The following is a 23712-nucleotide window of genomic DNA, read 5'->3' as shown; positions in this document are numbered from 1 at the left end:
CACACAGCTGCTCCCACCCTGTCTGCTTTAAGGATGCTCCTGCAGGAGTCTTGCCTGAGCAGCTGGACCCTCACAGGCAGGAGCTCCCCACCCAAGATGTCAGCTCTTAGAAAGGAAATCTGGCTGTGTTGACGATGGCATTTTAAACTGTTTCATGTTTCACATGCTCAGTTCACTAAAGGTCTTGTTTTAAAGCAGACATTAATAACTTGTAAAGTGGACATTTAAATTTCATTTGTATTCTTTTTCCTTGGAAGTCTTAAGCTGTTTTACTACTGATTTGGTGTTTCTAATTATTGTAATTTTGAAATCTATGTCTTCCTAGAGTTTTACTTATTTTCTTTTTAAAAAATGTGTTTATTATTGTGCGTTTACATCCAGGATGCCCTTGTAGAGCTGGGGGACAAATTGTCTCCGCTCCACCTTTGCATGGGTTCCAGAGACAGAGCTGTGTCGCCAGGCTGGCACTGCTGGAGCCTTTAGAGCTCTTCCCCACTGAGCTCTCTCCCTGACCATGAGATATCCATTTTCCTAATGTGAGCTCTCTGCAGATGTAAACATCCCAATCACGCCAAATCAAAAAATATCCAGGTTTAATGGATTTCTGCCCTCTGGGTTGGCCCTGAGCAGAAACCTGGGAGCTGCAAAGGCAAGCATGGGGGGAGAGGGGGGAACACGATCACCCAGGAACTCTCAGGGGAAGTAGTTTAAATAAACTGGGGAGTGGTCTTCAGGAAGGAGTCAAGGCTTGGCAGGAGGCCAAAGACTGGGACTTGGGATTTACAGACCCTAGCTATTATTTTTTAATAGCTTCTTTTAAAAACTATTTTTAGATGAATGCTTTCCTTTTTAGAAGATGTGTTAAAAAACATTGAAGCTCTTCACTAAGGAAGCATGGGGGAATTCCCCCTGAGAGAAACGTGTTTGCAGCTGCCCACAATTGTGTAACCTCCCTTAGTTGGGGCCCTGGGTTTGCTGTGTCTTTTTCTGTGTCAAGGAAGCTGAAGAGAGTTTAAAGGGAAGAAAAAAATAAAAGCTATTCACACGGGGAGGACTGCTCTCCCTCAGTCAGCAGAGTCACCCCTGGCCTTCCTGCCCTCCAGCACCTTGGCTAAGTTAACAGGGCTTTGAGTTCTTTACTTTCAATTTCATTTCTGCCACACCATGTGATTTTTTTGCAGTGTCCCTGTGTGTGTGTGTGTGTGTGTGTGTGTATGTGTGTGGTGGGTTGGCTTATAATAAGAGCAGCATAGGAAGCCAGAGGCAGGAGAGCAAAGGCAAGACAGAGGCAGCTGAGAACAGTTCTTGCACCTGTGGAATGGGGACCAGATATATTTACTTTTTCTTCCTTTAAGAAGCAACTGATTCTGGAATCTGAAGTTAATTTCCATTTCCAAGAGGCAACTGAAGGACATTCGGGAGAGGCAGGTTTGTGTTGTCTGGTCTGCAGGGCTGTGGCTGGCTTTAGGTGTAAAAAGCTCAGGTTCTTTCTTTTGACAAGAGATAGATGTGAAGCGGCAGCCTGACATTCCAGTCCCCCCTGCCCTGGCAACTTCAGCTCAGGCCACTGGCAAGGCTCTATGCACTTTGTCATGCTATTGATTTATTCTCATACATGGGAGGACGTTGCAGAGAACCTGTGACGTCATCTGTTATCTAGATGCTCAGCATTCTGTACATTCTCCTCAGCATAATGTCCTCAGGCTCATCTGTGTGGCAGTGTGCAGTAGAATTTTATTCCTTCCTTGGCTTATACAATTAAGGGCTGCCTTGCTCCCTGCAGACACAATCTGTCAGGAGGGGGGTTGTCAACAGTGAAAAGTTAAGTGAACACACATGTAATTAACACTGTTTATGCATTTGGACATCTCAGTGTGTGTGTGTGTGTGTGTGTGTGTGTGTGTGTGTGTGTGTGTGTGTGTGTGTGATTCATGGGTGTGTTCCAAAGCTCCTAAACATTTTCAGCCATTTTAAATTCACAGAGGGAACAAGTGCTTAGAACCCACTGCTCTGCCATTTTGCTGGGCCATTAAGGCTTTGGAAACTCACCTACCTTATTGGCAGCGTGCAGTAATCTGTAACCTGTAGGCACTTACAGATTGTGAGGTTCACAAGGTAAGGCATTCATTTCAAGGCTTAGCATATTGTAGGACTTTATGAAGATAGCTCTTGTCTGTGCTTTATTCCGTTGAAGTCAATCTTTATTCATGCTGGCAGCCATGTCTTACCAAATCTTCTTTAGAACTGTGGAAGAATGATAGAGAATCTCCTCTGTAACTGCTTGCTGCCAATAGGAAATGTACAAATGTCATCAGTCCTAACTCACCTTGGGCTTGAGTAACACTGAGGCAGAGAATGGCTCTGTATTCTTCTTGCAGATTCTTCTAGCTTGGCTAGTTGCTATGGCCAGACCACAAATGATGGCTCCCATTTGTCTGGTGGAGAACCACAGGGATCAGCTGTCAGTGAACCAAACAGCCATCGAGATTCTGAACAACATTTCCCAGCCAGTGGTAGTTGTGGCGATTGTTGGATTGTACCGTACCTATAAGTCCTACCTGATGAACCATCTGGCAGGACAGAATCACGGTGAGTGACATTCTGGGTACTAGCCAAAGGTGTGACTGTTTTTGTGCTATTATCTTAATTCTAATTCCCAATTAAAACAAAGGAAAGCCAAATTCTCTCCAACACATCTACCCTCTCATGCTAATTTGCATGTGTAATTACTGCTCGACAAAAAACTGTTTCCTACATTCTTTCCTTCCATTCCATCAGGGAAGCCCTCTCCCAGGAGTGCTCAAGACAGGGCCTTTTTTGATGCCCTAAGCAATGGGATCCGTGTGTTGGTCCTCTGGTCTCATACATCAGGTTTTCTTCTCAATAAAATATTTCCACCAGGGGGAAATATCTTGAATACCTAAGACTTTAAACATTGTGTAGGGCTGGAGAAATGATCTAGGCTGCTCATGAAGAGGACAGGATTTTGTACCCAGTGCCCATGTGGTGACTACAAATTCTCTGTAATTCCAGCTTTGGAGGATTTGATGCCCTTATTTGGCCTATATGCATTTGGGGCATGTGCATGGTGCACTCACATACCTGCAAGCAAATTTCTGATAGTCATAAAATGAAATCAATAAATCTTAATAATTATTCATTTATAAATAAATCTTTAAAAATTTTTAAAAGACTTCATATCCTTCTAAAGCTGCACACTCCTGTTTGTTTTTCTGCTTTTCTTTAAGAACTTTGAATATAAAAACTATTATAATAATTTCTTTTTCTAGTTTCTCGTTCTTGTGTGTCTGTGACATGGAAACCCATACCATTTCCCACAATGTGTAAAAAAAAAAAATACTTCTCTTTTCGATTGCCTTGTTGTTTGGCCTGGCTATGGCTATGTAATCGCAGCTGCTGTCAAACTACTGACAGTTCCCTGACTCTGTCTCCTGCCTTCAGGGATGGCAGGTGTGTACAACCATGGCTGGCTCAAAACCCTCACTGCCGCCACCAGAGGCCTCCATGTTCTCCTATTTGTGGATGCCTCTGTTGCATTTGGAGTCCTCTGAGGCACCATTCTCTTGTTAATTGCCCACTAAAGATTTAAATAAAATTTTTATAAACGAATATATGTTTGAAGAAAGATGAAACACCATTTTTAGTGTTGAGATTCACAACACTGCCAATTCTACTGCTTAGATCTGATTTTCATGTGCATTGTTCTCTTCTTTGCTTTTTATGGCTGGATCCAAAACACCAGAGAGAACAACGTAATGGGGATAGGACTTATCTTGACCCAGTTTTAGAGATTTCATTCCCAAGTGGTTGAATTCATTGATCCTGGGACTCTAGTGCCCTCACAGAACTGGTAGCAGAGACTGATCTAGAGACTGGAATCAGTTAAGACTTCCAGTATCCCTCCTCTTGCCTCTGTATCCCCCATCTAGGCTTTAACTCCCCAACCTTCAGAATCCCTCAAGACGGTGCTGGCTTCCATGAACTGGAGTTTTGGTTACATGAAGCTTCTGGGCACTGATGTTTTTAGCACACAAGGCTGCCTGTGCAAGACATACATAAACTGACCCTTACCTCTCACCCTCTCCCCGCAAGGCTTCCCTCTGGGCTCCACTGTGCAGTCTGAAACCAAGGGCATCTGGATGTGGTGTGTGCCCCCATCCAAGCAAGCCAAAACCACACCCCTGGTCCTCCCGGACACTGAGGGCTGGGTGATGTGGAAAAGGTAGGATGAGGTTCATGGTGACTGTTATGAGCCCTGTTATCTAACTGGTTGACCTATTCATGAATATAGATCTAGTAGTTCTACAGACTGAAATACAGTAGGTGAGATAAAGACTGATTTATTTAGATTTCACATTTAGACAAGGTTAGATTTTTGTTATTGCTTTTGTTTTTTAAGACGGGGGTTTCTCTGTGCAGCTTTGAAACCTATCCTAGAACTTGCTCCATTAGACCAGGATGGTCACGAACTTTCACAGAGATTCTCCTCCTCATAGCTCCCAAGTGCTGTATTAAAGACCTGAAACCACCATTGCCCATTGAAAATGGTTGGTATTATATTAGGTGAAACATGCTTTTATTCTGCCATTGAGTGAATGATTTGATTCAACCCAATAAAAATTTGTTTAGTAGTTACATTCCTGGATCTAGGTATAATATTAGATTATTAATGTGTTTAGCATGTTTTGTTTTCCTTCCAAGAACCTTCCTAGTTTCATTGAGGATCCTTCCTGTGTGTTTCTCTGTATGAGAAGCACGAGCATAGAGAAGAAAGACTCTGACCTCTGAACTCTAGAAGGAGAACTAGGGCAGGGACTTTAGAGCTAGCCTCTGTTGGGTAAAGGGTGAGGGTATTCATCTCTAGTGCCTACCCATTACTGGAAGTCTTCCCTGGAGGCCCTTTGCCATTCTAAGTGCTGGCATATGAGAGCTGTCACCCATCAGCTCTCACAGAGCTAGATGAACAAGGTCTTCCCTTCTGAAAGGTGAACCAGGTGGCACAGTGCTACTTCTAGGAGCAGTGAGTTAGGTGGACAGATGCTCCCATGGGAAGGTGGATGACATCATCCCATTTCAGCTGACTGACTTGCCTTCTGAGATACCAAGGCTACATTTTTGGAAATGGGGTTAAGAAGTTAGGTTTACATTTTTGAGAGCTATATTTTTATTGTGTGTAGTGTGTGTTGTGTCTGCTTGTGGTGTGTGTGTGTGTGTGTGGTGTGTGTGTGTGTGAATACAGGTTATCCTAGCTGTTTCAGAGGCTTTGGATTTCCTGGAGCTGAAGTTACAAAAGTTTCTAAATGATCTGAAGTGGATGTCGGGGAACCAAACTGTGATCCTCTGGAAGAGCAGGGAGTGTTCTAACCACTGAGCAATCTGTCCAACCCTTGGGTTCACATTTTTATGGTGAACCTCATCAAGTGTCCTCAGGACAATCTGGCAGTTCTTGAGGAGAAACTGACCCTGCAGGTTCAGTGAATGCCTGTTTGTCCACATAGCTAAATAGGATAAATCTGGCTGTTTGAATAAGTGAAATGAGTGATTTAAAAAAAATTATTGCTGTGGAATCTATGAGGGATGGCCAATGGGGGATGTGGGGCCTGAACTGGCCCATCTTCCATAACCAGGCAAGGCTTCCAGTGGTGGGACTGGGACACCAACCCAGCCACAGAACCTTGGTGTACAATTTGTCCAGCTTGCAAGATGTGCTGGGGTAATGGTGGTCCAGAAATTGTGGAAATGGCCAAACATTGACTGATACAACTTGAGGCCCATACCATTAGAAGGAGCTCTAAGTTTCCATACTGTCCCCATATGGCCCCAATTCAAGTTATCTCACCCGATCAGATCCCTCCTATTATCCCCACAGCCCCCCCCCCATTCGAACCCACAAAAATGTTCATTCTATTTTTCTCTTCCAAGGGAGATCCATGCATCCCCCTTGGGCCCTCTTTGTTACCTAGCCTCTCTGGGTCTATGGATTATGGCATGATTACCTTTACTTAACAGCAAATATCCACTTATAACTGGAATGCATACCACATTATCTTTCTGGGTCTGGGCTGCCTCACTCAGGTTGATTTTTTTCTAGTTCCATCCATTTGCATGTAAATTTCATGATGTCATTATTTTTAACAGCTGAGTAATAAATACTCCATTGTGTAAATGTAAAAAAAAAAAAAAAAAAATTATTGCTGTATGTGAAATGTTATGTGGTACATGTAGATGCATATGTGGTGTGTGTGTGTGTGTGTGTGTGTGTGTGTGTGTGTGTCTAAGAGAGAAGAATGTGTTTCATGTGTTTCTTAGTCTTTTGTGTTTTATTGTTTGAGAACAACCAGGCACTCCTTCAGGGTAAACTACTGAGATCCAGGCCTCTTGTCAAATTTATTGATGGTTGAGTCCTACTCAGGCAGATGATAATGGTTGGAAGTAAAGAACTTTCTTTGGTGACCTATTCATATTTAACTATCTTGGATGGCTACCACAACAACATTTATTGTCCCTGATTTGATTGGCTTGTGTTTAGGGGTTTGTTTCAATTTTGCTGACACAGCACATTCTATGATATATTTTTTTTTTTTTTTTTTTGTTGTTGTGTTCATTTGGTACTGAATTCAACCACTGGTCACCAGATGTCTAAAATGATGCTGTCTGTGAGGCTAAGTAGGTTTTCCAAGTTCTTCACATTACTTGTGACCCTCCTTCTATGTTCTCACTTTAGGAATATTTGATCATGTTTATTGACATGCCTAGAAAGTTGCAATTTAAAGTTTGAATAACATTTTTTGAACAAGAGAGGTTTCACATTCTTCCAGCCATATCTGAGTAGAGCACCCTAAAGTGGCAGAGGTTTAGCCCCATAGTTTGTTTTCTCCTAATTCCCAAAGCCTAAGCTTCTGGATCTTAAGGCACAGGGTTTAGAGCATGCCATTGTTCTGAGGCTCCAGGTTTGTCTGGTGTTGGAATGCTAATTATTTCCCTCAAGAATAACAGAGCTTCTGGCAGCTGTGTTTAGCAGGTTTTGTTTTCCTGCCTTTTCTGGAGTTGACCCTGTACTTGGGAGGTTTGGATGTGCTGATGGCAGGAGGGAAGCTGGGAAGGCATTGGGTTAGATTCACTGCTGCTGTCCCTCAACCCTGGCTGCTTTGGTTGTTATCAGAGCTCTGCACACAGCTCCTCCCACCCTGTCTGCTTTAAGGATGCTCCTGCAGGAGTCTTGCCTGAGCAGCTGGACCCTCACAGGCAGGAGCTCCCCACCCAAGATGTCAGCTCTTAGAAAGGAAATCTGGCTGTGTTGATGATGGCATTTTAAACTGTTTCACATGCTCAGTTCTCTAAAGGTCTAACTTTAAGAAGACACTGATAACTTGTGAAATGAGACATTCAAATTTCATTGTATTGTTTTTCCTGGAAAGTCTTAAGCTGCTTTACTACTGACTGGTGTCCCTAACTACTGTCCTTTTGAAATCTACGTTTTCTTAGAGTTTCACTTATTTTCTTTCTTTTTTATTTATGTGTTTAGTATTGTTGTTTACATGTCAGGATTCCTTGTAGAGCTGAGGGGACAAATTGTGACATCAATTCTCTCCTCCACCCTTGTGTGGGTTTCCAGAGACGAGCTGTGTCGCCAGGCTGGCACTGCTGGAGCCTTTAGCGCTCTTCCCCAATGCGCTCCTCCGCTAACCCTTAACCTATTATTTTCTGTTGCTTCTTTCAAAAACCTGTTTTTAGATGACGACTTTCCTTTTAGAAGACGTTATTAAAAACGATTGAAGCTCTTCACTGCGGAAGGCCTGTGGAATCTCCCTGAGAGAAACGTGTTTGCAGCTTTCCCCAATTTGTGTCACTTCCTTAGTTCGGGGACTCGGGTTTGCTGTGATTTTTTTCTGTGCCAAGGATGCTGAAGAGAGTTTTAAAGGGAAAGAAAGTGTAAAAACTATCCACAGAGAGAGGACTGCCTCTCCCTCCTCAGTCAGCAGAGTCCCAACCCTGGCCTTCCTGCCCTCCAGCACCTTGGCTAAGTTAACAGGGCTTCTTTGAGTTCTTTACTTTCAATTTCATTTCTGTTCTTCGTACCACGTGATCTTTTTGCAGTCTCTCTCTCTCCTCTCTTCTCTCTCTCTCTCTTCTCTGTGGGTGTGTGTGTGTGTGTGGTGGGTTGGCTTATAATAAGAGCAGCATAGGAAGCCAGAGGCAGGAGAGCAAAGGTAAGACAGAGGCAGCTGAGAACAGTTCTTGCACCTGTGGAATGGGGACCAGATAGATTTACTTTTTCTTCCTTTAAGAAGCATCTTAGTCTGGAAGCTGAAGTTAATTTCCATTTCCAAGAGGCAACTGAAGGACATTCGGGAGAGGCAGGTTTGTGTTGTCTGGTCTGCAGGGCTGTGGCTGGCTTTAGGTATAAAAACTCAGTTTCTTTCTTTTGACAAGAGATAGATGTGAAGCGGCAGCCTGACACTCCAGTCCCCGCTGCCCTGCCAGCTTCAGCTCAGGCCACTGGCAAGGCTCTATGCACTTTGTCATGCTATTGATTTATTCTCATACATGGGAGGACGTTGCCGAGAACCTGTGACGTCACCTGTTATCTAGATGCTCAGCGTTCTGTACATTCTCCTCAGCATAATGTCCTCAGGCTCATCTGTGTGGCAGTGTGCAGTAGAATTCTGTTCTTTTCTCTGGCTGAATAACATTCCATCATGTTTCTTTTCTCTGGCTGAATAACATCCCATCATGTGGGCTATGACACTCGTTGAATCTATACATCTGTGGATGATCTGTTCGTGAGAGATTGGGTTACATCCACATTTTGGGTACTGTGCGTATGGGTGCTGTGATCATTGGTGTTCAAGTGTCCAAATCCTTATATGTATATTGAATGTCATCAAAGCAGAGTTCTTGCATCAAACATTACTATTCATTTTATAGGAAAACAACACTGTGTTTCCATGGCGTGGCATTATTCTGTGTTCTTAGCTGCAGTGCACAAATACCTAAGTGGTTTAAATTCTGGTTCACACTTAGTAGTTTTTCTTTTGTGTGGTAGCTGTCCTGGTGGGTACAAAGTGACATCTTCTGGTTTTGAGTGGCAGTTCCTCAATGTTTCTGAAAGGCTCGTTATAATGCAGACTGGGTTTGAAAGATTGTTGAGCAACTAAACCAAGTAGGTCTTATGATAGCCTCATTCTTGCTTAAACTGCAAGCACAAGCAAAACCAACAAATGATCTCAAGCAAATGGGTACGTTATCCTGGAGCAAGACTCAACCTCAATAAATTATTAGAAACCAAGTCACACGAGATTATGTGACTCTAGACTTTTACACCAGTCTCCAGATCCAAGACAGAAATCTTGTAGCTAAAGTTTCTTAATTTTGCTCCCACATTTCCCTAATAAAGCAGACTGACATGTTCCTGTGGGAACATAGACACTTTATCTTTCAGTCTGGTACTTCCCAGTTTGTATATTGCATCTTTTTCAAATAAATTCTTTAAAATTTTAGAGTTGTCTTGTACAGAGTGATTAGCAATATTGAATGTTTTCTCATGTGCTCATGGCCATTCATAAACCTGCTTTGGAGAAATGAGAATCCAATGTTCTGCCCATTTTAAAATTGAATTGTAACTGTAGAGGTTTAATATATTAATTTTTTATCGCATATTTAATGTACAGTGCTCATCCTTTTGTGCACAAAAATTCCTAATTTTGCAATGTGGATTTTATCTATATTCACCCCATTGAGATTTTGATATCACATTCAAAAATTAATCTGTCTTTGAATGGCAAGTTAGGTAAAACAAAGACCGTGGTAGTCCCAGGATAGCCTGTTGCAATTAAGGTCTGCTCTGCTTCCTTCAGACAGAATATTTCAGGTGTGTGAGGGGGAGATATACAGTGAGAAGTCAAGTAAAAACACATGTATTTCACACTGTTTATTTATCTAATTGTGTGTGTTATTCATGGGTGTATTTCAAAGCACCTATACATTTTCAGCCATTTTAAATTCTATTCACAGAGGGAGCAAGGACTTAGATCCCACCGCTTTGCCATTTTGCCATTTTAATGCTTTCCAAACTTACTTACCTTGAGAAAGGAGACAGCAAACTCCACTGGAACAGGTATAGAGGAGTAACCACTGAGCAAGTGAGCCAGAGCCAGAGTCTGCTGAGGGTCTGGATGTAAATCTGGGACCTTCAAGGGAGTAGACCTAAGCCAGGATGCTTGTGGGTCTGGACATGAGGCTAGGACCCCCAAGTAACTAAGCCTGAGACCTCTACAGGACCAACTCTAAGCCAGGAACCTCTGCAGGAGTGGATCCAGACCAGAATTTACAGAAATGGGTCAAAGCCAGGAACTTAGGCCAAAGTAAGCCTGAGACAGCAAACTCCAAGGGAACAGAACAAAGCCCAGGAGTGCTGAGCTATCTCCAGGAACATAGAGTAACCAATAGGGTAACTAGAACTGTGACACTGACTGTACCATGAGGATCAACCATCTGAGCTTTGGATTCACTGGCACTTAGAAGATTAATCAACAGAATTTCAGACAGCTCCAACCACACCTATTAGAGGAAAAGATGATTAGAAAAGGTAAGAACACAAGCAACACCACAAAGAGCAACATGATACCAGTAAAAACTAAATACCCTACAACAGCAAGACTTGAACATCCAAATATAGATGAAGCAGAAGAAAATGACCTAAAATAACCTTAACAGAATGAAACTCTTAAAGAAGAAATGAGAAGTTCCCTTAAATAAATGTAGGAAAAGACAAACAAAAAATTGGAAGACATCAGCAAATCCCTTAAAGAAAACCAAAAAAAAGAGAGAGAAATCAAACATATGAAAGAAACTATTCAAGACTTGAAAACTGAAATAGAGATAATAAAGAAAACACAAGCAGAGGGAATTAAAGAAATAGAAATCATGAGAAAATGATCAAGAACCACAAACGCAAGCATGAACAGCAGAATATAAGAGATGGAAGAGAGAATCTTAAGCGCTGAAGAAATAGACTCATCAGTTAAAGAAAACATTAAATTGAACAAAAGCTTAACCCAAAATGTCCAGGAAATATGGGACACCATGAAAAGGCCAAATCTAAGAGTAATAGGTATAGAAGAAGGAGAAGAGTTCAACTCAAAAGCACAGAAAATATATCTAACAAAATCATAGAAGAAAACTTTCCCAACCTAAAGAAAATATGAAGATACAAGAAGCTTACAGAACACCAAATAGATTGGATCCAAAAAAAGTCTCCTTGATACATAATAATCAAAACACTAAACCCACAGAGTAAAGAAAGAATATTAAGATCTGCAAAGGCAAAAGGCCAAGTACCATATAAAGGTAGACCTATCAGAATTACACCTGACTTCTCATTGAAGAAAATAAAAGCCAGAAGGTCGTAGTCAAGTATTATGCAGACATTAAGTGACCACAGATACCAGCCCAGACTACTATGCCCAGCAAAACTTTCAATCACCATAGAAGGACAAAAGAAGATATTCTATGACAAAACCAGATTTATCAAATACCTAGCCACAAACCCCGCCCTGCACAAAACACAAGAAGGAAAACTCCAACTGAAGGAAGTTGGCTACACCAACAAAAACACAGACAACTAATGGTTTCATAACAGCAAATCCCAAAGAAGGGAAAATGCACAAATTAACATCACCATCAATGAAAACTAAGTTAACAGGAGATAACAATCACTAGTCATTAATATCCCTTAATATAAATGGAGTCAACTCACCTTTAAAAGGACACAAGCTAACAGATTGGATATGAAAAGAGAATCCATCCTTCTGCATATAGAAAACACATCTCAACCTCAAAGACAGTGTAAAGGGTTGGGAAAAATATTTCAATCAAATGGACCTAAGAAACATGTGGGTATAGCTATCCTAATATCTAACAAAATAGACTTCAAGCTAAAATCAGTCAAAAGAGACAAAGAAGGACAGTTCATATTAGTCACAGGAAAAAATTCAACAAGAGGAATCTCAATACTAAACATCTATGCCCCAAATACAAGGGCACCATTTAGCAGTTTAGAAACACTTCTAAAGCTTAAATCATACATTAAACCCTACACACTAATAGTGGGAGACTTCAACACTCCACTCTCAACACTGGACAGGTCAGTCAGACAAAAAAATGAACAAAAAAATAAGGGAACTAACAGATGTTATGACTCAAATGAACTTAGCAGACATCTATAGAATATTCCATCCAAACAGAAAAGAATATACCTTCTTCTCAGCACCTCATGGAACCTTCTCAAAAATTGACCACATACTCGGTAACAAAACAAACCTTAACAAATACAAAAAAATTGGAATAACCCAATGTACCTTATCAGATCACCATGGTTTAAAGTTAGAAGTCAACAGCAATACTAATTCCAGAAAACCCACAAACACATGGAAATTTAACAATTATCACCTGAATCATAGGTCAAGGAAGAAATAAAGTAAAATTAAAGAATTTCTAAAATTCAATGAAAATGACCATACAACATACCCAAATTTATGGGACAAAATGAAAGCAGTGTTAAGAGGAAAGTTCATAGCACTAAATGCCTACATAAAGAAGCTGGAAATTCCCACACTAGTGATTTAACATAACATTTGAAAACTTTAGAATAAAAAGCAGACTCACCAAAGAGAACTAGACAGCAGTAAATAATAATTGAGAGCTGTAATCAACTAAATAGAAACAAAGAAAACAATACAATGAATCAATGAGATAGAGTTGGTTCTTTGAAAAAATGTGGTGTCAAAGGTTTGTCAACAATATAGACAAACCTTTATCCAAACTAACCAAAAGGCAGAGAGAGAATATCCAAATTAACAAAATCAGAAATGAAGGGGGACATAACAACAGACAAGGTTGAAAAACAGAGAATCATCAGGTCATATTTAAAAAACCTGTACTCTATAAAATTGAAAAACTTAAAGGAAATGGACAACTTTCTGGATACATCTCCCAACTAAAAAAACCAAAAACCAAAAACCAAAAAGCTCAGGACTAGATGGTTTCAGCTCAGAATTGTACAAGACTTTCAAAGAAGAACTAATAACAATACTCCTCAAATCATTCCACACAATAGAAACAGAAGGAACATTGCCAAACTCTTTTTTTTGTGAGGTGACAACTACCCTGATACCCCAAACCATAGAAAGACATTACTAAGAAAGAGAATTAGAGACCAATTTCAATCATGAACATTGACGCAAAAATACTAAATAAAATACTGGCAAATCAAATTCAAGAATACCTCAGAACTATCACCCACCAAGATCAAGTCAGCTTCAGCCCAGAGATGCAGGGATGGTTCAACATACTAAAATCTGTTAACATAATCCACCATATAAACAAACTGAAAAATAAAAAATTCATGATCATCTCAGTAGATGCTGAAAAAGCTTTTGATAAAATATGACATCCCTTCATGATAAAGGTCTTAGAGAGAGCAGGGATACAAGGAACTGTTACAGGGAGCAAGGCCCCTTATTTCAGCTGCCCTGCTAGTTTACACCCTAAATAACAACAGAAATTATATTAATTAAATCACTGCCTATCCCATTATCTCTAGCCTCTTATTGGCTAACTCTCACATTTTTTAACCCATTTCTGTTAATCTGTATATTGCCACGTGGCAGTGGCCTACAGGGAAAGATTTGGCATGTCTGTCTCTGGCAGCTCCATGATGGCTCTCCATCTGCCTTCCCAGAATTCAGTTCTATCTACTCTACCTACCTAAGTGCTGCCCTATCAAAAAACCAAGGCAGTTTCTTTATCAACCAATGAAAGCAACACATAGACTGAAGAACCTCCTACACCATTTCCCCTATTTCTGTTTAAACAAAAAGGAAGGTTTTAACTTTAACATAATAAAATTACATATATCAAAACAGTTATCAAGCAAGAATTACAGTTATAATATTACATCTACTTTATTTTTATTATAACTAAGGAAAACTATATCTATAAATTTTTTAACTCCATCAAAGACACCAGAAGGAGATAATATTAATAAATATATCACAGGAAGTGCATTATAAGCAACTTCCAAAACTCTAGAAATGATAGAGACATTTTGCTGCCTGGACAGTCACCCAAAGTTCCTCTGTACCATTGGGGCATCCATCTTCAGCCTACAGGCCCATAGTATCCAGCACACATTTCTATGAAGCAGGAAATTTAAAAGACAGTTCAGTCACTTTTTTTCTGTGTCCTGCAGAATGTCTAGTAGACATTTCCATGAAGCAGGAACCCCAAAAGATCATCTCACCTTTTGGTAAGTCCAGCAGTCCTCTCTCTGTGGGATCTTCATGTCCAGTTTATGCATCAGTCCAGGCAAGAGCAGTTTTATCCATTAACAACCTATATTTTCTAATTATACATTACATTTTTAAATGAACTACACAATCACAATATCTTAATCAAGATCAGAAATACATATACATATAACAAAATTTACCTTAACTTTGTATTAATAAATCAAGATTTATACCAATGCAAATTATTCATATCTATATCATTCCCCCTTTAAATGTAAAAGAGCATTTATAAACAATATTTGGGAATATGGGCATAGTTTTTTCTTTCCAAACTGCTTTGTTCTGTATGGCGGTGCTGTTAATCAAGTCTTTCATAGTGTATCCTGTATTCTAGGTTCATCTCAGTCAGCAGTTGAGCAAAGTAATTTTTTGAGGGTGTTTATGGCAACCTTTCAGGAGGGCATGGTCTATCATACCATTTTGGTCTAGAAGCAATCCATAGGATATCATCCTCTGTGAAAACAAGATAAGAACTTCTTTTCAAAGCACTATATCCTTAGACCAAAATTTTGAAGTCAAGATACCTTTATAATATAGATGCTGGATTAGGTTAGCTTCTTCACAGTCAAAAAATTTAAAGAAAACCCAAATATACAGAATCCAGACTCTCTGTCAACTTTCCATTTTTACATGGCTTATTTTGTTTACTCTTTTAAATCTATCAATAGTTGTACTGTTTGTCTCTTTAAAGACTTTATCCATTTTTTTAAAGCATTAACTTTATTTTATGACTTTCTGTATTCTTTTTCTTTTCTCTCTCAAGCTTACGTATGTTTATCTAACACTATTTAGAGGTCTTTTATGTCTGAATTGTCTTTTGCATTGTCTTTAATTTTCTACTGCCTTGAAGAGCTTTAAAAATGCTAAGCAGCTTGTTTGTAGCTACTCTGGATGTTGGCTCACCTCTCTCCAATTTCAAAATGGTGGACATACCATTTCTGCTAGGTAGGAGCTGTACTCAGCACTTTAACTCTGAGAATGTGTACAGCACATAAACTCTTTTTATTTGAGTTTCAGCTAAGTCTGCCAATCAGAGCACTGCACAGCCTGGAAATATCTCTGTGTATGACAGCAGGAATCTGCCATGCTTTCCTGCTTGTGTATGCCTAGTAGACCTGATCCTGTAGCCTGCTCAGGTGGAGCAGTGAGCCATTGGCATGGTATCACAGTACTTTCTTCCCAACCCTAAGTGGTCACAGAAACACCTGGGCCCACAAATGCATTGAAATGTTTAATAGCTGGAGTTTGTACTGGTGGCACAGCCCAGGAAGCCACATTTTAAAACCGCCCAGCTTTTTTTCCTGCTGCAGCTGCTAAGTTAGGAAAATTTCTCTGTAGCACCCCACCAGCAAACAGCAAAATCCTGTGTTAAACTCTAAATTTATGTCTAGAATTCCTTTTAAAGACCTCTCAGGTTTTATGTGGAGTGAGTTTTCCACATTGGAGCACCAAACTGTTGTAAGGAGAGCACAGGGGAGGAGGGCCCTTTGTTTGTACCAGCTGCCCAGCTAGCTTACACCCGAAATAACCACACAGAAATTGTATTAATTAAATCACTGCCTGGCCCATTATCTTTAGTCTCTTATTGGATAACTCTCACATCTTGATTTAACCCATTTCTATTAATCTGTATTCACCACAAGGTTGTAGCTTACTGGGAAAGATTCAGCATGTCTGACCTGGCGTCTCCAAGGCGGCTCTCTGTCTCTGCTTTCTGCTTCTTTTTTCCCAGAATTCAGTTCTGTCTTCTCTGCCTACCTATATTCTGCCCTATCAGGCCAAACAGTTTCTTTATTGATTAGCCAATAAAAGCAACACATAAACAGAAGGACCTCCTACACCAAGGAATATACCTAAACATAATAAAGGCAATATACAGCAAGCCAACAGCCAACATCAAACTAAATGGAGAGAAACTCCCAGCGATTCCACTTAAATCAGGAACAAGATGAGGTTGTCCACTCCTTTTTATCTATTCAATATAGTTCTTGAGGTTCTAGCTAGAGCAATAAGACACCAAAACAAGATCAAGGGGATACAAATTGGAAAAGAAGTCAAACTCAAACTGTTTGCTGATGATATGATAGTTTACATAAGCAATCCCCAAATTCCCTACCAAGGAACTTCTATAATTCATAAACACTTTCAGTAATGTAGCAGGATACAAGATTAACTAAAAAAATCAGTAGCCCTCCTGTACACAGATGATAAAAGGGCTGGGAAAGAAATCAGAGAAACAACACCCTTCACAGCCACAAATAGCATAAATATCAGAGTAACTCTAACCGAACAATTGGAAGACTTGTATGACAAGAATTTTAAATCTTTGAAGAAAGAAATTGAAGAAGACACCAGAAAGTGGAAAGATCTCCCATGCTATTTGGCAGGCAAATAACATAGTAAAAATGACAATCTTACCAAAAGCAATCTACAGATTCAAAGCAATGCCCAGCAAAATTCTTCACAGACCTAGAAAGAATGGTACTCAACTTCATATGAAAAAGCAAATAATAATAATAATAATAATAATAATAATAACAACAATAATAATAAAAGAACCAAAGATAGCCAAAAAAATTCTGCACAATAAAAGAACTTCTGGAGGTATCACAATCTCTACTACAGAGCTACAGTACTGAAAACAGCCCGGTATTGGTATAAGAACAGACAGGAGGACCAATGGAACTGAATAGAAGACCTGGATATTAATCCACACACCTTTGAACACCTACTTTTTGACAAAGAAACAAAAATAGCAATTGGTAAAAGAAAGCATATTTAACAAATGATGCTGGCATAACTGGATGTCAACATGTAGAAGAATGAAAATAGACCCATATCTATCACCATGCACAAAACTGAAGTCCAAATGGTCCAAAGACCTCAACATAAAGCCAGCCACACTGAACCTCATAGAAGAGAAAGTGGGAAGTACACTTGAACATTGGCACAGGAGACCACTTCCTAAATATAACCCCAATAGCACAGACACTTAGAGAAACAATTAATAAATGGGACCTCCTGAAACTAAAAAGCTTCTGTAAAGCAAAGGACATGGTCAACAAAACAAAACAACAGCCTACAGAATGGGAAAAGATCTTCTCTGTCCCCATATCAGACAAAGGTCTGATCTCCAAAACATATAAAGAACTCAAAAAATTGGTTATCAAAAAAACAAATAATCCAATAAAAAATGGAGTGCAGAACTAAACAGAGAACTCTCAACAGAGGAATCTAAAATGTTAAAGAAATGTTCAACATCCTTAGTCATCAGAGAAATGCAAATCATAACAACTCTGAGATTCCATCTTACACCTGTAAGAATGGCCAAGATAAAAACACCTGATGACAACTTATGCTGGAGAGGATGTGGGGAAAAGGGAACACTTTGCATTGCTGGGGAATGCAAGCTGGTACAGCCCCTTTGGATGTCAGTGTGGCGATTTCTCAGAAAATTAGAAAAAAACCTTCCTTAAGACCCAATAATACCACTTCTGGGTATATTCAAAGGATGCTCAATCATGGCACAAGGACATGTGCTCAATTATATGTTCATAGCAGCTTTGTATATCAAAGCCAGAACCTGGAAACAACCTAAATGCCCCTCAACTGAAGAATGGATAAGGAAAATTTGGTACATTTAAACAATGGAGTACTAAACAGCAGAAAAAAATGACATCTTGAATTTTGCAGAAAAATAAATGGAGCTAAAAAATATCATTTTGAGTGAAGTAACCCAGACACAGAAAGAGAATTATCACATGTACTCACTTATAGGTAGTGTTTAAACACAAAGTAAAGAATAACAGCCTACAAACCACAATCCCAGAGCATTTAGACAACAATGAGGAGACTAAAAGAGACTTACATATAACCAATCTACATGAAAAGTGAAGAAAGACAGGATCTCCTGAGTAAACTGGGAGCATAGGGACCTTGGGGGAGTGTTGAAGGGTGAAAGGAGGGGCAGGGAGGGGAGCAGAGAGAAATGTAGAGCTCAATAAAAAAAGTTAAAAAAACCCACTTACCTCATTGGTAGTGGGCAGTAATCAGTAACATGTAGGCACTTACAGATTGTGTGAGGTCACACGCTAAAGGCATTCATTTCAAGGCTTAGCATATTGTAGGACTTTATGAAGATAGCCCTGTTTGGGTTTATTCCATTGAAGCCAGTCTTTATTAATGCTGGCAGCCCATGTCTTACCAAATCTTCTTTAGAACTGTGGAAGAATGATAGACAATATCCTCTGTAACTGCTTGCTGCCAATAGGAAATGTACAAATGTCATCAGTCCTAACTCACCTTGGGCTTGAGTAACACTGTGGCAGAGAATGGCTTTTGTATTCTTCTTGCAGATTCTTCTAACTTGGCAAGTTGCTATGGCCAGACCACAAATGATGGCTCCTATTTGTCTGGTGGAGAACCACAAGGATCAGCTGTCTGTGAACCAAACAGCCATAGATATTCTGAACAACATTTCCCAGCCAGTGATAGTTGTGGCTATTGTTGGATTGTATCGTACAGGGAAGTCCTACCTGATGAACCATCTGGCAGGACAGAATTACGGTGAGTGACATGCTTGGTACTAGTCAAAAGTTTTACTGTCTTTGTGCTATTATCTAAATTCTGATTCCCAATTAAAACAAAGGAAAGCCAAACTCTTGCTGTGGGATAATTGTCTATATTCTGTCAATCATGTTTTAAATAAATGCTGATTGGCCAGGCAGGAAATATAGGAGGGAAAACCAGACAGAAAATAGAGGTGATGCAATGAGAACAAGAGAATTCTAGGAAGGAGGAAGCTGATTCCTCCCACTCCTGCCAAACCAATGAAGCAGCAGGATATGATCTGCCCCACTGAAAAAGGTACTGAGCCACCTGACTAACATAGATCAGAATAATGGGTTAATATAAGCTACAAGAGCTAATAAGTAGCCTGACTTAATAGGCCAATCAGCTTTATAACTTTAGAGATCTCTGTATGATTTTCTTTGGGGCTAAACAGCTATGGGAACTGGGAGGGACAGAGAAACCCCAACAAGCAAGCCCCGTTCATGTTACAAACTCCTTTAAACAAATCTACCCTCATGTGCCAATTTGCATGAGTAAATACTGCTCCCCAATAATTGGTTCCTGCATTCTTTCCTTCCATTCCATCAGGGAAGCCCTCTCCCAGGAGTGCTCAAGACAGGGCCTTTTCTGATACTCTAAGCAATGGGATCTCGTGTGTCGGTCTCTGGTCTCATACAGCAGGTTTTCTTTCTCAATAAAATATTTCCACCAGGAGAATATTTCTTTGAATACCTAAGACTTTAAACATTTGTGTAGGGCTGGAGAAATGATCTAGGCTGCTCATGAAGAGGACAGGATTTGGTACCCAGTATTCATGTGGTGACTCAAAATTCTCTGTAACTCCAGCTCTGGAGGATTTGCTGCCCTTATTTGGCCTATATGCATTTGGGGCATGTGCATGGTGCACTCACATATGTACAAACAAATTTCTGATATTTATAAAATGAAATCAATATACCTTAATAACTATATTTATAAATAAATCTTTAATAAGGTTTTAAAAAACTTCATATCCTTTTAAAGCTGCACACTCCTGTTTGTTTTTCCTGCTTTTCTTTAAGAACTTTGAATATAAAAACTATTATAACAATTTCCTTTTTCTAGTTTCTCGTTGTTCTCTTCTTGTGTGTCTGTGACATGGAACCCATACCACTTACCACAACTTGTAAAAAAATACCTGTTTTTTAACTGTCTTGTTGTTTGGCCTGGCTCTAGCTATGTAATCACAGCTGCTGTCAAACTACTGACAGTTCCCCTGACTCTGTCTCCTGCCTTCAGGGATGGCAGTGTGTACAACCATGGCTGGCTCAAAACCCTCACTGCCGCCACCAGAGGCTCCATGTTCTCCTATTTGTGGATGCCTCTGTTTCATTTGGAGTCCTCTGAGGCACCATTCTCTTGTTAATTGCCCCCTATAGATTGAAATAAATGACTTATCAACCAATATATTTTTGAGGAAAGATGAAGCACCATTTTTAGTGTTGAGATTCACACTGCCAATTCTACTGCTTAGATCTGATTTTCATGTGCATTGTTCTCTTCTTTGCTTTTTATGGCTGGATCCAAAACACCAGAGAGAACAAGGTAATGGGGAAAAACTTATTTCTACACAGTTTCAGAGTTTTACTCTCCAGTGGTTGAGTTTGTTGATCCTGGGACTCTGGTGACATCACAGAGGGAGCTGCATGGAAGACTGGTAACAGAGATTGAAGAAGGGATTGGGATCAGTTAAGACTTTTATATCCTCCATCTAGGGATCTACTCCCTAAACCTTCAGAATCTTTCAAGATGGTGCTGGCTTTCATAAACTAAAAGGCTGCCTGCACAGGACATACATAAACCTACCCTTACTCCTCACCTCTCCCTGCAGGCTTCCCTTTGGATTCCACTGTGCAGTCTGAAACCAAAGGCATCTGGATGTGGTGTGTGCCACACCTCACCGAGCCAAACCACACCCTGGTCCTCCTGGACACTGAGGGCCTGGGCAATATGGAAAAGGTAGGATGAGGTTCATGGTGACTGTTATGAGCCCTTGTTATCTAACTGGTTGACCTATTCATGAATAGATCTAATAGTTCTACAGACTGAACTAGTAGGTGAGAGATAAATACTGATTTATTTAGATTTCACATTTAGACAAGGTCAGATTTTGTTTTTGTTTTTGAGACAGGGTTTCTCTGTGCAGCTTTGAAGTCTATCCTAGAACTTGCTCTGTAGACCAGGCTTGTCTCAAACTCACAGAGATTCTCCTGCTCATGGCTTCCAAGTGCTGTATTAAATACCTGCACCACCATTGCCCAGTGATAAGATGTATTATATTAGGTGAAACATGCTTTTATTTCTTTCCACTTGAGTGAATGATTTGATTCAATCCAATAAAAATTTATTTAGTAGTTAAATTCCTGGGTTCTATGTATAGTAGTTAGATATTAGGGAACAAGATAAAGGTTTTTCCTTCCAAGAACCTTTCTAGTTTTATTGAGGATCCTACCTGTGTGCTTCTCATATAATCCAGTACCTGGAAAGAAGCAGAACATAGAGAAGAAGAGCAGTCGCAGGGCAGTCTCTGACCTATGAACTCCAGAAGGAGAACTAGGGTGGGGCCTTAAGAGCTAGCCTGTGTTGGGTAAAGGGTGAGGGTATTCATCTCTAGTGCCTACCCATCACTGGAAGTCTTCCCTGGAGGCCTTTGTCATTCTAAGTGCTGGCATATGAGAGCTGTCACCCATCAGCTCTCACAGAGCTAGATGAACAAGGTCTTCCTTTCTGAAAGGTGAACCAGGTGGCATAGTGCTACTTCTCCTAGGAGCAGTGAGTTAGGTGGACAGATGCTCCCATGGGTAGGTGAATGACATCACACTAGGAGCAGTTGGGTGGAACGATGCCTTGATGAGAAGGTGGATAACATCATGCCAGCTCAGTTGGTGAAGAATGACTGACTCATCTTCTGAGATACCAAGGATACATTTTGGAAATGGGGTTAAGGATTGGGTTTACATTTTTGAGAGCTCCATTTTTATTGTGTGCAGTGTGTGTGTGGTGTGTGTGTGTGTGTGTGTGTGGTATGTGTGTGAGTACAGGCATCCCAGGTGTTCAGAGGCTTTGGAACCCCTGGAGCTTGAGTTACAGAGTTAGAAGTGGTCTGATGTGGATGTCGGGAATCAAACTGTGGTCCTCTGGAAGAGCAGTGAGTGTTCTTACTACTGAGCCATCTGTCCAACCCCTTGGGTTCACATTTTTCATGGTGAACCTCATCATTCATCCTCAGGACAATCTGGAAGTTCTTAAGAAAACTGACCCTGCAGGTTCAGTGAATGCCTGTTTGTCCCACAATAGCTAAATAGGATAAATTTGGCTGTTTAAATAAGTAAACTGAGTGATTTTAAAAAAATTTATTGCTGTATGTGAAATGTTAAGTGGTGCATGTAAATGAATGTGTGTGCTTGGTATATGTGTGTGTGTGTGTCTGTGTGCATGTGTGTGGCTAAGAGGGTTGAACCCGTTTCATGTGTTTCTTAGTCTTTTGTATTTCATTGTTCGAGAGCCCTCTATTTAGTTCTATATACACATTTTAAGTAAGGATATTTGGTTTCTTGATGTTCAGTTTCTTATTCATTTGTTTTGTTTTTAGTTATTTATATATTCTGAATACTAACATTTATCAGATTATAAATGATATAGACTTTTTCATATATATGAGATCCATTCATTAATTGTCCTTAAAGTCTGTGATCTCTGGGTCCAGTTCAGAAAGTCTTTTCCTGAGCAAATGAGTTTCAGCCTATTTTCCTTTCTTTCCTGTGTGATTCAGGGTGTCTGATCTGAGGTCCTTGCTCCACTTGGAGCTGTGTTCTGTGAGGAGCAATATACATTCCATTAGGTTTTTCAGACTGAGTTTGAATTTTTTCTCCAGCTAGAACAAGCACTCTTGCTCCCCCTGCTTGGCCTCCAGGGTTCCTGGAATAACAAGGCCACAGGGCAGCCCAAATGGGCTCCTGAGGAGTGCTCTCCCAGCCCTCTGCTGTAATATCATTTCATTTGCATTTTAATAAATAAAGCTTGCCTGAGGTCAGAGAGTAAAACAGCCCCACCGGTTTTCCATACAGACTAGGTAGTGGTAGCACATACTTAAACCCAGTAGCCACACGAGTTTTCCTTAGAAACCAGGTGGTGCATGCCCTTAATCTCAGTGGTGCACAACTTTAATCCCAGCCCTAAAGAGGATTGTAAAATAAGAGGAGATAGTTCTCAGACACAGTCTCATTATGAGATTTCTGGAGTCAGGATCACCATTTTTGAACTGGGGCCAAGGTAAGAGCCAGTGCCTGGCTGCTTTGCTTTTTGGATATTCAGGCTGAATATCCCAGTTTCTCTCTTTGAGTTTTTATTATTCATGTTTCACTTGGTATCCAATGTGGGACATGAATTTATAAAAAAGACATTCTCCTGTGGCTTTTTTTGCTTCTGGCACAGGTGAGAACCCAAACCTAGTCACCTGGGTTCAGGAGAAATACTACGGCTCCCAGCTCCCATCTTTCCTGGTGTAGCTTCCATTTAAAGACAGAAAGCATATATGCATATGTGTATATATATATATATATGGATATTGTATGTTATTGTGTTGTGTTGGAATTAAATGACTGCTGAGGGAGGAAGAGCTGCTAAAAGACATTTGATTATGCTGCTGGATTAGTCCAACCTATAATTTTTTAAAACGTCTTGACTTTAAATTTAAGTCAAAAAGGTATGCTACTTTGGAGAAGAGTTT

General features: G+C 40.1%; 2 protein-coding genes across 2 annotated transcripts in view; both read left to right on the top strand.

Moving 5' to 3' along the window:
- Window positions 1-23712, top strand: part of LOC119810706 (guanylate-binding protein 6-like) — an 81677-nt gene that overhangs the window by 25570 nt on the left and 32395 nt on the right. The window lies entirely within an intron of this gene.
- LOC119810725 (guanylate-binding protein 6-like) lies at window positions 1225-18863 on the top strand. The gene is made up of 4 exons (XM_038324343.1): window positions 1225-1428; window positions 2379-2589; window positions 4114-4243; window positions 18728-18863. The coding sequence occupies exons 2-4, from the start codon at window positions 2403-2405 to the stop codon at window positions 18735-18737; spliced, it is 327 nt and encodes a 108-aa protein (XP_038180271.1). The 5' UTR covers window positions 1225-1428; window positions 2379-2402; the 3' UTR covers window positions 18738-18863.

Source organism: Arvicola amphibius, chromosome 1 (genome assembly GCF_903992535.2).
Source record: "Arvicola amphibius chromosome 1, mArvAmp1.2, whole genome shotgun sequence".
NCBI lineage: Eukaryota > Metazoa > Chordata > Mammalia > Rodentia > Cricetidae > Arvicola > Arvicola amphibius.
Note: the sequence above shows the minus strand (reverse complement) of the source record. Positions and strands in the feature narration are given on the sequence as shown.

Coding starts and splice junctions, on each gene's coding strand:
- LOC119810725 (XM_038324343.1), top strand. CDS start 2,403: ATGGCCAGACCACAAATGATGGCTCCCATTTGTCTGGTGGAGAACCAC. Junction 2,590..4,113: donor TCTGGCAGGACAGAATCACG/GTGAGTGACATT, acceptor TCTCCCCGCAAG/GCTTCCCTCTGGGCTCCACT.